Genomic DNA, 14,682 nt, shown 5'->3' with positions numbered 1-14,682 from the left:
AGATCCGAGTTGGATTTTGCTACTTGTCTCTTTAGTTTCCTGATGATTCGACGTTTAACCACCAGCAATTTATCATACTGGTGGAAAGATGTTTGTTTTGAATGCGTCATTTTAGGAAAGCTGGTCTGATATGGTATTAATAGCGGTTGATAGTCAATTTGCGGCGAACCCCACTGGTCTTTTGGGGCGAGTTGACTTGTATAATTTGCTGTAAGTGCTTCGATTCTTTCGACCGTTATTCTCAGGCAGTTGCCTTGGTTTGTGGGTTCAACTTCTTCGGTCATCTTCGATCTGATAATGGACTCTGTAAGCCATGTTATTTTGAGGATGTTGTAGTCACTAGCTTCAGCTCGTATAATCTAAAATGATGTGACCAAGTTGAGCATGGCCTCCAAGGCGAAGATGTAATCAATTGTAGCCTTTTGGGCACCTCTTTCCCATGTTGGAATTTGGTCAGCTTTGGGGAATGCCTGGTCAATATTGTGGAAATTTCTGGAGTCCATTAACTTTTGCCACACGAGAGTCCACCAAAGTTTGTGTTCGTTTTGGTTCAAGGGTTTGTTGAGATCTCGGGCATTTGGCATTTAAGTCTCCACATATTATTATAAGTGCAGCTTCAGAGCCAGCGTAGATTCCATCAATTTCCGTTTCTATGATGCTTAGGAACTTCTTGTCTATAATAGTCTGAGGATTCCAATATGTTGTGATTATGACGAGCCAAGTGGCCACGAATATTCCCAGCGAGAGATCGAAGCGTTCCCACTTCACCAGAACCGATAAGTGGCTCTGGGTGAACGAGAGATGTTTTTGAATAGAGAGTCCGCTACCAGAATGAACCGCCACTAAAAGTCCTGCCGAGGGGCGACCCAATCGGCCTTTGATTGCTGGTGAAGCGACTGTAGCAAATCTGCCCATGGATGGAGTATCTATTAGCCAAAGTTGTTTAATCGCTGCAAATGTTGAAGAATTGTTTTCAGTTGTTGAGAGTTCCGGCGTTAAAAATTTGGGGTGAGCCACATCTGTCGGTCTATTGTCCATAATCTGGGTTGAAGCTTCTGGAAACGAGCTACCTTCATTTGTCTTTCCAGGCTTTTTCTTGGAAGTCTCTCTTCTTTCTTGGAGTCTATTGCCCTTAAAGAGCCATTTTCAGTGATCTTGTTATTTTGCTTGGGCAGATCGCTCACAGGTGTTTTTTGGAGCTGACAGCTGCTCCTGTTGTAAGCTTCCGTTTTTGACCTATAGTGTGGACGTTGGACCAAAGGGAGCCTGCAGTCAGTTTGTGGTAATGATTCCTGTGGATTCCCTTGTAGCTCTGTGACATAATAACCTCTTTTGAGAATGTCTTCAGCTCCTTCTTTGATCAGAGGCCCTAGGGCAGTAGCTCTTATGTGGAGGTAAGCCTTTGCCTTCTGTGGTTCATGATAAGGCTCCACTAATGTTAATGCTTTGGAGTTCCTCGGAATCTGTTCCAACTTAAAAAATGTTGTCAGAGGAGGCTGCCGGTGGCGGAGATGTCTAGCCATATCTTCCTTTCCAGCCAACCGCTCGCCCCTCCGGACTGCATTTGGATGGTGAGAATGATAGGAATGTTTGTTGTTTGCTCTATTTGAGCTTGTTCCCTTGGGTAGGGGAATTTCTCCAGTCAGTCGTTCTGGGTGGCGGTCATCCCTTTGCTCTTCTCTTTTTCTTTGGGTTGATTCAACTCTATTGGGTTGTCGACTTTGCGATGGGTACTGGTTTTTGAAGAAATGTGGGCCTCTTGGTGTTCTAGTATTCTCCTCGGATGGAATTCGAGGGATATAGTCAATGTTATGCGTGCGTTTTTTGGAGACCGGAACACCAGCCTTTTTCAAGTCGGCTTCTGTTTTTCTTGTCGTGATTTTCCCATGGTCACCCCCTTTCTCGGGTCCGATGTAACGTGATATTCATAAGATTTTCGTCTGCCAGGAAATCTTCAACTGTAGTTGGTGATTTTTGTTCTAAATATTGCGCAGGCCTCTGTGTCGTTAGGAAACCTGGCCTGGCTAGTAAAGCTGCGTCAGATTTTTCAGAATGCTTTATCTTTAATGCCACCTGTTGGTTGTGGGAGCTCTCCACCCCTCCCTTTCTTGGACGTGTCACTTCTAACAATTTGTTGAATGCTGGAACCTTCTTTAAGGTCGAGACTTTTTTTATAGGAGATCCAATGAGGATGGGGAGGTGGTCTGCTTGATTTGGTTTTTGGAGAGCTCCTCCTTTTTTCTCCTCTTGGTGATTTTGAGACTTTTGGCAATATTGGAGGTTTCCCGCAAATCTAAAGAGTTGTGGTTCTTCAGCACTTTCCTTGTTAGCCTGCTTTTTTTGAAAATTGAAAATGTTTACAGTAAATAAAGAAGCATCAGCCCCCAACTGTAAAGTTTTTGTGTCTTTTCTTGAGATAATTGAGGGACTGTTTGTATTGCTAGGTCTACTGACTCTTTACTGGATTTGTCCGCAAGCAGAAATTGGTTTTCAAGAATTGGGCAGGAATTTGGAGGGGCCGCCATTTTTTCGTGTTGATCTCTGGTGCCTTTTTCTTTTTCTGTGATATACCCTTCGAAATAAGTCAGTTTAGTATGCATCAGAGACACTCGGGTGGTTTGATCTTTTAATGTGTTATTCAGGGCCTCATACAATTTTGCAAAAGGCGCTAGAGCTATTGTGATAGCTGACATTATTGTTATCATGTCAGCCTTCTTTGTCGGAGTTTCTTTTGTTGTTGCAAATGAAATTTCGGTGGGCGTAGATTGTGCAGAATCGTAGAACTGCTGAGGAGGTAGCAACTTCTTTAGGGATTGATAGCCCGGTCCAAATAGGGAGAAATAGACTCTGCTGGAGTTAGAATTTTGTGGGGCGCTAAAGAGCCTTGGCCGAGTTCTTCTTGGATTGATGGTTGAGTGAGTTCCTCAGTTATAAGTGCTTCAGGGAAGAGGCCCAGTGGTTGCACTTCACTCGGAGTCTTCATCTCCAAGCTCTTTTTTTTGCAACAGCTGTGGAATGGGCGCTGTGACCGCCACAGGATGAGGGCTTGGAGAGACAGACTCGAGAGACATCTGTGCTTCTTCAATAGTAGGTTCAGTGTTGTCTAAGCTCTTTTTTGGCAGCGGCTGTAGGATGAGCGCTGTGACCGCCCCAGAATGAGGTCTTGGAGACACAGTCTCAGGGGGCACCTGTGCATTTTCAACAATAGGTCCGGTGATGTCATTTGTAACAGAAATCGACTTCATGTTAGGCTCATATGGGGGGAAAATTGGTAGTACTGGGAGGACTTCGAAAAAAGGGGCACAGTTTTCTGTATGATGACTTTACTAGTTATCAAGGAAGTTTTGCATGCTTTTGGCACTGAGGAAGGTTCCATTATAGCGTCCAAAATCTCTGCGTCTGTTAGTTCTTCTAAACGTCATATTTTCGTTTTCCCTGTCTGGAAAAAGAATCATTTAAGGAATTGCATAGAGATGTTTTTGAAAGGGAGTTATCTGACGTTTTCCTTTGATGACAGACTGTCGGTTTGGACGGGCTTTTCTTTTTTAGACATGTTGAATGTTTATTTCTGCCCACATTTTTGCTTTTATTTTTTGTTGTTGATGTTGGTTAAGCCAATGCTCCCTCTTCAGTTGGCTCATGTTGGGGGAATGCAGTCGATTGTTCGTCACGGGCGAACACCGCTGATGGGTGCTTGTTTCCTGCACTTCCAACATCAGGGCAGACGTTTGTTGCCTCTTGATGATGCCGGATGCCTTTTGGAGGCGGAAGTGGGACCTCGTTCTGGGCAGCGTGAACCTGAGCCACAACCGCGATAGGCTCCGATAACGTTGCTGGGTCCGTGCACGCACCTTGCGGGCTCTTCTGCTGATGATGGCAAAATGGCGGAGCGGCTCCCGTGTCATCGCACGTCGAAGGAAGATCAACCAAGCCAGGCGTTGCAAATGCTTGAGGGGCGGACATCTTACCCAAGGTGGAGCTTTTAGCAGATGACATTTCCATACTGCCCCCTTTCTTTGGCACCTCAGAGTTCGCACTGGCAGCGACTAAACTCGCGGCAGCCATTTCCCTCTTGTCCGCCCTTTGACAGGCTGCACTGGGCGGCTGTCAGTGGAAAGTCGGCCATGCGAGTCCCCGAAATGAATTGTAGCAGACCGCTCGAGAGGGTGGGGGTTGGCATTGGAGATGGGAGGAACTCCTTTCATGTTGTTATTTTCCGCCTGGTTCGGATGAGTGCCGTCGGTTGAGGTAACAGGGCACTGTTCAATTTCATTTGGTTGCTCGTTTGCAGGTAGTATGATCAAAATCTCTGAGGTATTTAAGTTAGCTGCCGTGCACAGCTCCTGCTGTAACGAAGCCTCGCGATGGACGGTGAGGTCTAAGTGCTTGGCGGGCGGGGAGGACAACCTGTCTAGGCTGAACCTGCCGTGAGCTACGTAGACATCTCCTCTCTTCTTCTTCTCCAGCAATTCGTATAGTCTCAGGGGGAAAAAAAAGTCTCTTGTGGTGTGCAAGCCTCCATAGTAGGGCAGTCTGTCAGTCCTGCCATGGACTGCATCAGACTGCACTACCTCTGCAGCTAGCTCGGTGGCAACTCCGCGGCTTCAGGCAGTATGTATGGGTCCTCCCACAAAAAGAACAGGAACTGTAGACAGACTCAGGAGCTCAAGCAGAGTGGACTGCAACAGACTGCGCTACCTCTGCAGCTAGCTCCGCAAAACTATGAAGCTGAAAGAGCACTAGGAAAAATATCCAGAAGTAAATTGTGTATTTTACACTGTTTACTTCCTTAACCAAGATATTGTGTAAGACTATTCTTAATGAATTAGACCGTAAAAGAGTTTGATAATGCTTATTGTTAACAAGAAATAAGCAATGGATAGATGGTTAAGACAGTTGCACATTTCAAAATGAGGTATGGGGGATGATTTGACTGTGACAACAATATAATAAAACAGCATTACAAATATTGGTTACAATCATATTTAAAAACTGAGAAATATGGAAAATGGGTATGCATGATGAAAATAATAGCTAAGAAAGAGAGAGGTTTTTTGGCCTGGGTGTCAAATAGAGATAACAATCCATAGGTCACCCTGATAAATGGGATCTTGCAGAAGGAATGGGCGAGTTATATTAGGCCAGGTTTTGGGACCAAGATAATAACATGGAGCCATCAGTCTTAAACCCTGTCCCAAAATTAAGTGGGGCCTAGTCTAGGCAAAAGGTCTTAGAAAGTATAAAGACTGTACAAAACATCAGGGCCATTGGACAGGATGCCCTTTGAAACCTTGTTTTGAAAAGCCAACCTAATTAATTTTTTGTACAATATTTTTACTGGCCTCTTTAGTATTATCAAAAACACAGGACCTTTACCATCTAGCTCGACTGAATCTGAAATTGTGCTAATCTGTTATGCTGCAACACAAAGAAAAGCCACATAAATTAGGCTAATAGCCTTGTTAGACATCTCAAGCAAGGGTTTTGAGTCTTTATTATTAAAAGAATTAAATAAGTGGGCTAAAGTTGAAAACATTGTGCCCAAACTCCTTACAGGATTCCTTAAAGGGCTAAGCACTGTCTGCAATCATTTGTTTTAAACCTACTAAAAGTGCAAGGTGTCTAAAATATTGGAATGCCAGTGCATGCAGCCTTCTTTTTATTCCATACAACAACATTATCAATAGACCCAATAGTAAGGCCTTGAAAAAGACTCATGGGGGTCGAAACACGAGTTGGCTGTGGCTCCATGTGAGTTCTTTGTTCTAACAATTGGCTTCATATAATTCTCTAATTGTGGTGTTACTATACAAGTTCAAATTAATGTTCACAAAGAGTATTTTTTTTCCAATTAGTACTATATATTTTTTCATACCAGCACGCTAATGCCAGAGACACTTTGGTTCATTAAAGGTACTTCACTTATCTGGAGACAACGGGGCACCGCCTAAACCCTTCATGGCACGCCCAGCTTGGTATGTGCATTAGAAAACTAGTATACCCAGTAGTTCACTTACATAGCGCAGTGGATTTTAAGCTCAAGTGCCCTAACTACTGATCACCTGCTTTCTTATACTTGACTGCAGTGTTTGATAAGATTGATTGTCGTAGACTCTAGCCAAGTTATCCTCGTGTGGAAAAACGGAGGTCTTCTAAACTGGGTTATATACTTATACAAACTGTTAAAACAAGATAAACTATGAGGACACGAACTCGGAAAAGATTGAAACCAATATAGGGTCAAAACAGGGGTGAACTTTACCCTCTGTCTATTTATTTTGTATGTACCAGTTTTGGGAGGGGCCATATCTAATTGTAAGAATGTCCCAGCAAAGATTGACAGTGTTCCTGTTTCATGGTGCATGCTGATTACATTGCCATGTTTAAACACACAGGTGGGGCTAAAAAGGAGCCTCACTGAAGTTTGGCAGTGTATTGAAAATAAGTTTGAAATTAACATAAAAAAACAAAAATTATGAGCTTTACAAATAAGAGAAATATGTGGAACAAGCACGGCTAGGGAAAAAAACTTGAAACGGTCAACAGCCTTCTATACTTAGACTCTTGGATCTCCAAAGGGAAAGTGAGCAAGACCAGCCAGGAAAAGATTATAAGAAAGGCTGTGGCTACGATGGAAATCTAGAGGAGATTTGATAACCTGTACCAAGGGTTTTCCTTATGTTCTCATATCGTGGCATATTGCCAGAAGCTGCTTTCTAGTATTTTATATGGCGCTGAAATTGAATTGGAAAATATTTGACTTGGCTTCAGATGCTGATGAGAAAAATATGGAAGTCTGCATTTTGGTTACCCAAGACTATATTTATCAAACTCATTAGAGCACAATTAGGCATTTATTTCTTAGATAGTATGGTCTTAATAACGAGCCATGTTCTGTATTATAGGTTCAAAACCATTCTTTATTTAATGTTTTACAGGAAGTCAAGGAATTACGGCAGAATATACCTCTCTTGGAACTTGTAGAAATGTGTAACAAGACATTTATTAAAACAGATATTGACTGTCAGATGATTTATAAAAACGCATCTTAATTTTAAAAATGCAAAAGATATTGCGATATTTGAAATAGTTTTGATTGGATTGCAATTCAGGGAAAAATAAGTATATTAAAGGTTTACCTGAATAGAAATGGGAACAGACATGGGTAAACAATTTGGATAAAGAAATATGAAGGTTAGTTATGATTTCGCGATTTCATCCGCTAGAAATTTGTGAAATTATGGGAGCTTATCAAAAAATTCCTACGACTGAGCAGAAGTGGAAACCTTAAAATATTTGTATGTAATCTGCTCGACAACTCTCATGGAGACACCTCATCATTTTGGATATGTTGTAGATAAGATGGCCTTTGTAGGACCCAAACTGTTCTGGGCACATTTAATGTCTGATCAGCAGGTTTCATTAATTTTAACAACTGCAACAATTTGCAACATATTATGCATTACTTATTTTTGATGAATTACATGTTTACATGTGATAACTAATCTAGATAAAATGGGTTTTAGGTATGAAAAGGGGGAATTCATTGTGAAAGCTTTGTCTGAAATGCCAATCTAATCTACCAACATACCCAACCTATGAGACTGAACATCGAAACGTTGAACTGGTATGATGAAACCTTCATTAACAACCAGGCGAGGGAACCAATAAATTAGGTTACTTGGATCACGGGCTGAATCTAATGATGCAAGCCTGTGTTACGTGCAACCTAATGGCTGCTGCCCCAACATCTTTCCCCCACCCTCCCCTTCCCTCGGTCACTGATCCCTCCCCCCACCCGCTAACCTTATTGCTGTGGCGGCAGCTCAACCGCTGCCTCTGCTACAGCCTCTCGGGCTATGAAAATGGAAGAGGGGTTCCACTTCGAGTCTTCCAACTCAGTGGCAGCCATCTTAGTTAAGTATTTTGTATGAATTAACAGGGTGCCGCAAGGCGTCCCGTTCATTCATACGAAATACATTGCTGTTAGCACCCCGGGTTTTGCAGATTGCAAATCTGTGGTGCTAATAGTAATGATACCCGATCCTCGCTGAGCTCCGGCCTGTGACTTGGGCCCATGGGTCATTAACACCCAATCCAGCCAGTCGGATCGGGTATCATTTCTTGATTAGCATATTATTTGGAATGTTGAGAGCAGTCCAAACAATTAGATTTCTCACAATGCATTCCTTTCCTAGTGGTATATTCATGCCTGGAATGTGTCTCAGAACAGAGATATGATTCAAACCAATGACAACAAGAAGGATAGCGGTTTAACAGAGGGGGCGAGAGATGGGGACAGAATATGAGGAGGCAAAAATGGTGGCCAGTTCATGTTCTAACAGCGTCATTGACTTTGGAGCTGGTAAATAATTATAGTTATTGCACTTCAGCTTCTTTAATCGCCCTCGTCTGAATCTTCTTGCCAAAAACCAGATGAGGGCTGATAACAATGTTACAGATCAGCTCTATATTTGCTGCAGAGCTGATATGTAAGATTGTTATCATCCAGTGGAATATTAAAGACCGGTAAAGGCCCTGAGCGTAGGCTCTCTCACAGTAGCCACATGACTAAGGGTTTGGGGGGGGCATGACATGGCTGGCATTTTCAGGTGTTAATAGCATTACTGACCTTAATATTACTTAACTTTGCAATGCATCCTAATCAGAGGCTCAATCCATCTGTAAGGTGAGGGCCAAAAACTGATGTTAGCGACCAACTCCGTGCGAAATTAAACTGCAAATAAAGTAAGCTGCCAACTCTCTGATTTTTCATGGTATCTGCAGTGGAACGCCTGTGTCGCACTTACCTGGGTCACATAGCTTCTGCAGCCAGCACTTCTCTTCTTCGTTCCAGACATCAATGTATTGATTCGTATCGCAGGGCAAACATACGGTGGCTGATGTGGCGGTGCATCTAGCAGACATGTATTTTCCTAAAAGGGTGAAGGAGAAACAAATAACGTTTGTACATACATGAATTGAAACATAACAATGGTGTCCCGTAAAGCATGCGCTCTCCAAATGAGGCAAGTCAAATCACATTACACTTACTGTTTTATTCTGAGGTTGATACTGTTACAACCAACACGTGTTTCGATCAGTTTGGTCTTTTTCAAGGCACAGTATCAAGTATTTGTTGCACATTTAGAAAAGACATAGAAACAATATTTCATGTTATTATTGAGTACAACATGATAATATTCGTCCAATGACAGGGCCAAGAGCAAATTAACAAGTCACACCATTAGACGAAAACAAAACATATCCAATGACATTATTTCACGAGCCACAATGGTGAAAAGGGTCAAACGATCTCAAAGTAGTAATATGAAATAAATAAATAAATAATAATACATTTTTTGATTGGTAAAGGAATATGCAATGGGATAGAGGGGACATAAATTGCACAAGTCCAGAATGTTGAACACAGATAGCATTAGTGTGTGCAGTAAGTACAAATAATCTGAAGCCACCTGTGGGTGGATCCTATAACTTCAGCGTTTACTGAAGGTGGGATGAAAGGTCTGTCATGGGTTTCAGAACCAGAGCCACCGGCAGAACACATGTTAGGAAGATTGGACAGGGGCTGCCACACAGTAAAAGGTGTGTCAAGGAAAAGGGGTTTCACTATTGCAAGGTAGCAACAACTAACACAAGGCAAAAGAGTGCTCAATTCCTACCGAAAGTAGAACAAAATAGACATGGTGGAGACAGAGGGACTCCTCACACCGAAACCCAAGGCTTGTGAGTGCGAGGCGATGATAGCATTATCCCCGGTAGAACCACATAGCTAAGTGCCTGAAGGCCCATCCAAGCCATAAGCTGCTGTTACGAGCAGTCGTGCTTATTTGGGATGTCCACTTATCCAAGAACATTGAACTTGCAGCCATGCCCTCGCCCTCGATTGTCTATCCATTGTAGTAAAGCAGGAAAGTTACTTTTATAAGCTAAGTGATGCCAAAACATGGCCGGCCCTTAGCAGATCTCTGCCTATTTCTTGAGGGAGAGAGGCAGGCACACAAACAGATAGGCTGTGCCGATAAAGTGACAGCCCCACATTTTATGGGCCCACTCCCCTGGCGTGAAACAAAGACCAGACTTGAAAACTCGACAAACGTTCTTTACATTTACCTTCCAAGCATAATTGGAAAATAGAGGTCTAATAATACAGTTCCGGGAAATTATGTGTTAGAAGGTACAGTATTCCTAGAAGGTCACACTGTCCTTTAAATGCACAGAGGCATTCAGAGGGTGTACGAATTTTAAAGTAATTCTCCAAGTGATCACGCATGAGCAGTTGATCTGTGTGTACCAGCCTTTGATCTGTGTGTACCAGCCAGTGATCATGCACCAGCCATTTATCTGTGTGCCAGTGATCTTGAACCAGCCATTGATCGGTGTACCAGACAGTGATCACACACCAGCCATTGATTTGTGTGTACCAGCCAGTGATCGTGCACCAGCCAGTGATCGTGCACCAGCCATTGATCGTGCACCAGCCATTGATCGGTGTGCCAGCCAGTGATCTTGCGCCAGCCATTGATCCATGTACCAGCCAGTGATGGTGTCTGGTCAAAGATTCGAATCCATAAGGATTGAATGCCATAGGATCAAGTCAATTTGACCTAAAACAAAAGGGTCAATTTTTTTTTTTTAAATATATATTTTTTGGGAGTTCCGTTTTTGGAAAAAAGTGTTTTTTACCACAAAAAAAGGGGTTTGGGGCGGACCCTTTTGTTTTAGTTCTTTTTGATTTGAACCTTTTGTCATTCGATCCTTTGCATTCGAATCTTTGACCTATAACCGCCACTGATCACACACCAGGCATTGATCCGTGTACCAGCCAGTGATCGTGTACCAGCCACTCATCCGTGTACCAGCCAGTGATCGTGCATCATCCACTGATCGTGCACCAGTCATTGATTGTGCACCAGCCAGTGATCACACACCAGCCATTGATCCGTGTACCAGCCATTGATCACACACCAGGCATTGATCCGTGTACCAGTCAGTGATTGTGCACCAGCCACTGATCCGTGTACCAGCCAGTGATCGTGCACCAGCCATTGATCCGTGTGTACCAGCCAGTGATCACACACCAGCCATTGATCCGTGTACCAGCCAGTGATCACACACCAGCCATTGATCCGTGTACCAGCCAGTGATCACACACCAGGCATTGATCCGTGTACCAGTCAGTGATTGTGCACCAGCCACTGATCCGTGTACCAGCCAGTGATCGTGCACCAGCCAGTGATTGTGCACCAGCCAGTGATTATGCACCAGCTATTGATCCGTGTATACCAGCCAGAGATCACACACCAGCCATTGATCCGTGTACCAGCCAGTGATTACACACCAGCCATTGATCCGTGTACCAGCCAGTGATCACACACCAGGCATTGATCCGTGTACCAGTCAGTGATTGTGCACCAGCCACTGATCCGTGTACCAGCCAGTGATCGTGCACCAGCCAGTGATTGTGCACCAGCCATTGATCCGTGTGTACCAGCCAGTGATCACACACCAGCCATTGATCCGTGAACCACTGTTTCAGTTCCCACCACGCAGCTCAGAGCAGTCGGCAGGATTTCGGCATCTTTTTTTGGAAACTGAAGCTATATCTGTGGTTAGACTGTGCCTTACAGTAGCTATAAATTAAATGAGTCACTGCGGAATTATTTCAAACACATGAAATTGTATGTTGCTTTTTCTGGTGCTACCCTGTTAAAAACAATACCCTTTTGCAGTTCAAAAGAGAGACGAAGTAAGTTACAATGTAATGTAAGAATTTAAAATGAAATCGGATGCTGACCTGCAGGATGCATGGAAGCATCAATTGCTGACCAGAGGATCCGCCCCAAGTGCAGAATGGCTGAGAAAGAAAGGAGACCTACAGCTGACCAAGTGCAAGCCTCCCCCTTGGGGTGCGTGCAGCGCAGTCTCACTCTTGGCTTGCCTGAAAGTTCCCATTGACTCAAATGGGTGTATCACCATTTTGTTTATCAAACATGAATTATTGGTGTAAATCCTCAAACTTTCTACCCCTCTGGTCTCTGAGTGAAGGGCGGGGGGATCGCCAAGACATTTACCCCTTGCTCACTGCTTCCAGGTAATCCTGCTACCCCTTACTGATGGGACCCAGCAAATGTCTTGGCTTGCAAGTATTGCTGAGGAGAACGTGGATGGTGTACAGCACTGCTCGAGTTAAGGAATGAATGGCAAGGAAACTACCCAGAGGAACTGTCAGTGTTTAAGAAGCATTACATCAAGCATTTCTTTATTTTGCTTATTTAGACACACCAAATTTTTTCCGGGAGTGTTAGGCAGAAACCTGTGCAGTTCCCTTAGGGACCACTGCAAAAGATTTAAGACTACAGGTGTTTGGCAGTAAACCCAATTGGTAGCAGTCTGTACCACACAGATTCACTTGGTAGCTGTGGCTGAGCAGTCAGACTTCCCTCAAGAAGAGTTAGGCAGTATACAGAGCATACAAAATAGGTACAGAAATACAGTAGCACAAGCAAACACTGACCAGAGCTTGGGTGTAAAAGTATATCATTATTTATTTAACACACACTTATAAAACACACTAGCACTAAATTGGTAAGATAAGTTCAAAACACAATCACTATTATCATATGTACATCCCTGATTACTTGTTGGACAAGTCTTAGTTAACACCACTTATTTCCAGACAGAGGTGAGCGCTTAACGTTCGATGGCACTCCAACAAGTTAAATAAAAAGGGAGGGAAAAGCAGAATTATGAAGCATAAACACTAAACACTTTTTAAAGAACCACAGCAAGTTAGGAAGGCACAGTCTACTGGTGAGCAAGGAAGTTTAGGTGCCATGCCTACTTTCAAGGGAGCCAGGCGGAAGATGCCCAAGATCAGACAGTTACACAGAGTCTTCGAAGTTTGTGGAGGTAGTTCGAAAAAGGTTTAGTTCAGTTCAGAAAAGTTAGCTAAGGTGTCCCAGGCTAACCCAGGTTCCAGAGACGAGGATTTAATACATCCCGTTCAATCGGTTGCAAGGGAAGCCAGGCGGAACACGGTACCTTAAATGGAGAGGATCCTCCAGCAGGGGCAGTTGTTCCTGGCAGCGGGTGCAAGTCACAGCGTCGTTCAGAGGAAGAGAAGATCTCGTCGTGGAGGAAATATGAAGGTTGTTGCACTGCCAGGGTAGAAACCAGCCGCGGAGTTCTCCAGTACAAAGGTACTACCCTTTCGGTTCGCGGTGGGGTGAAAACATGGTATCCCAGTTGCCGGGGTGCTTGGCACAAGCAAGGCGGCCACGAGATGCTCCAGGAAGGCGAAAAGAAGGTAGACTGGTTATCCCCACCAGTCGAAGGACAAAGACTCTCCGGGCTGGAGATCTCCTCTGTCGTTGGGAAAAGTGGTGAGACGGTTCAGCAGGGCTCCACCGGTGATGTCGTCGTTGCAGGCCGGCTCAGCTTCTCCCTCCTCGGATTCTTAGGTCCTGTGGCGACTTCTGGAGTTCCAGTCCCCAAAGCCCTGCTTTTATGCAGCACACCCCCATTCACTCAGCCTAGCTGTCAATCAAATATGCTTGGGCCAATCACACAAGAGTGCGACCTGAGTTACCAAGGTAACTCAGTCCAGGGTGCCTAAACCCCCTCCCACACTCCCCGTGGTACCCAGACAGAGTGGCACCACTTTTGGAGGCTTCTGTGGAGAAACCCGGCAAAAAGTGGAACAAAGGGCTCGACTTGGGTTGGAGTCACAGAAGAGAACACAAACGCCATTTTAGAATCGAGTTCTGGCAAAAAATGCCAACCGGCGAATTAATATTAAATAAATAAACCAGCGGTATGTTCGAGGCTATAAGAATTAAATAATTAAAGTTGGTAGCCTCGAACAATGGGAAAATCCCATAGAGATATATTCGCGGTCGAATATAAAAAGTAGTATCCACTGCCACCAGCCAAAACTCGATCAGGGGGGCGGAGACGTGCCCCCTCGAACAACAGACCCCAGGGCAATCGAATTGCCCTCACCAGTACGTCCACAATATGATGGTTTGTACTGGTTTCTGTTCATAATTTGGGACTAGCAAAGCCAATGGTGACTTTACATGCCCTGGGAGACAGTAGTCAGTCCCAGGGTATGGAGTCTATGTTGGGGGGTCGCTACGACACCCCTGGGTTACGGCACGGAGGGTGCTGTGTAACCCACATCAAAAAAACACATGAGACCCTATGGAGTAAAAGACCCCATAGCCCATTAAACACATGGAACGTTAAATGAACATCTCAAATCATGTCTAAGAGTGGGAGCAAAAAGAATCTCACTCTTAGCAGGAGAGAAAAAAATAAACCCCAAAAATCCAGCAAAGGTGCTGGGGGACTCACTAGGTTTGGGAAATTAGCCTTACAGAGAATTCTCCCTAACACTTTGCCCCCCCCCCCCAGACTAAGGGACAGGAGGATTGAATCCACTCCTGGATGAATCTCATACCTCTAGTCGGTTACAAACGCCCTAGAGAGACCATCAGCATTTTTGTGGTGACACCCTAACTTATGTTCAGTGGTAGAGTCAAAGGTTTTCCTTTGTAAGCTATATGACCTACAAACCCTTTGAGGAACATCCGTCTTTTTAAAGTTATAGGGGATCTGGTTGACCAGTCCCTCAGAAGTTGGTACAACTTCTGAACC

General features: G+C 44.1%; 1 protein-coding gene across 1 annotated transcript in view; it reads right to left on the bottom strand.

Moving 5' to 3' along the window:
* Nucleotides 1-14,682, bottom strand: part of TNFRSF11A (TNF receptor superfamily member 11a) — a 281,431-nt gene that overhangs the window by 129,014 nt on the left and 137,735 nt on the right. Inside the window, exon 3 of the mRNA XM_069613673.1 lies at nt 8,811-8,936. Within this exon, the coding sequence (XP_069469774.1) occupies nt 8,811-8,936 (126 nt within the window). The remainder of the gene's footprint in view (nt 1-8,810; nt 8,937-14,682) is intronic.

Source organism: Ambystoma mexicanum, chromosome 5p (assembly GCF_040938575.1).
Source record: "Ambystoma mexicanum isolate Mex_15411 chromosome 5p, UKY_AmexF1_1, whole genome shotgun sequence".
Lineage (NCBI taxonomy): Eukaryota > Metazoa > Chordata > Amphibia > Caudata > Ambystomatidae > Ambystoma > Ambystoma mexicanum.
This window is presented reverse-complemented; position numbering and strand designations above follow the sequence as displayed.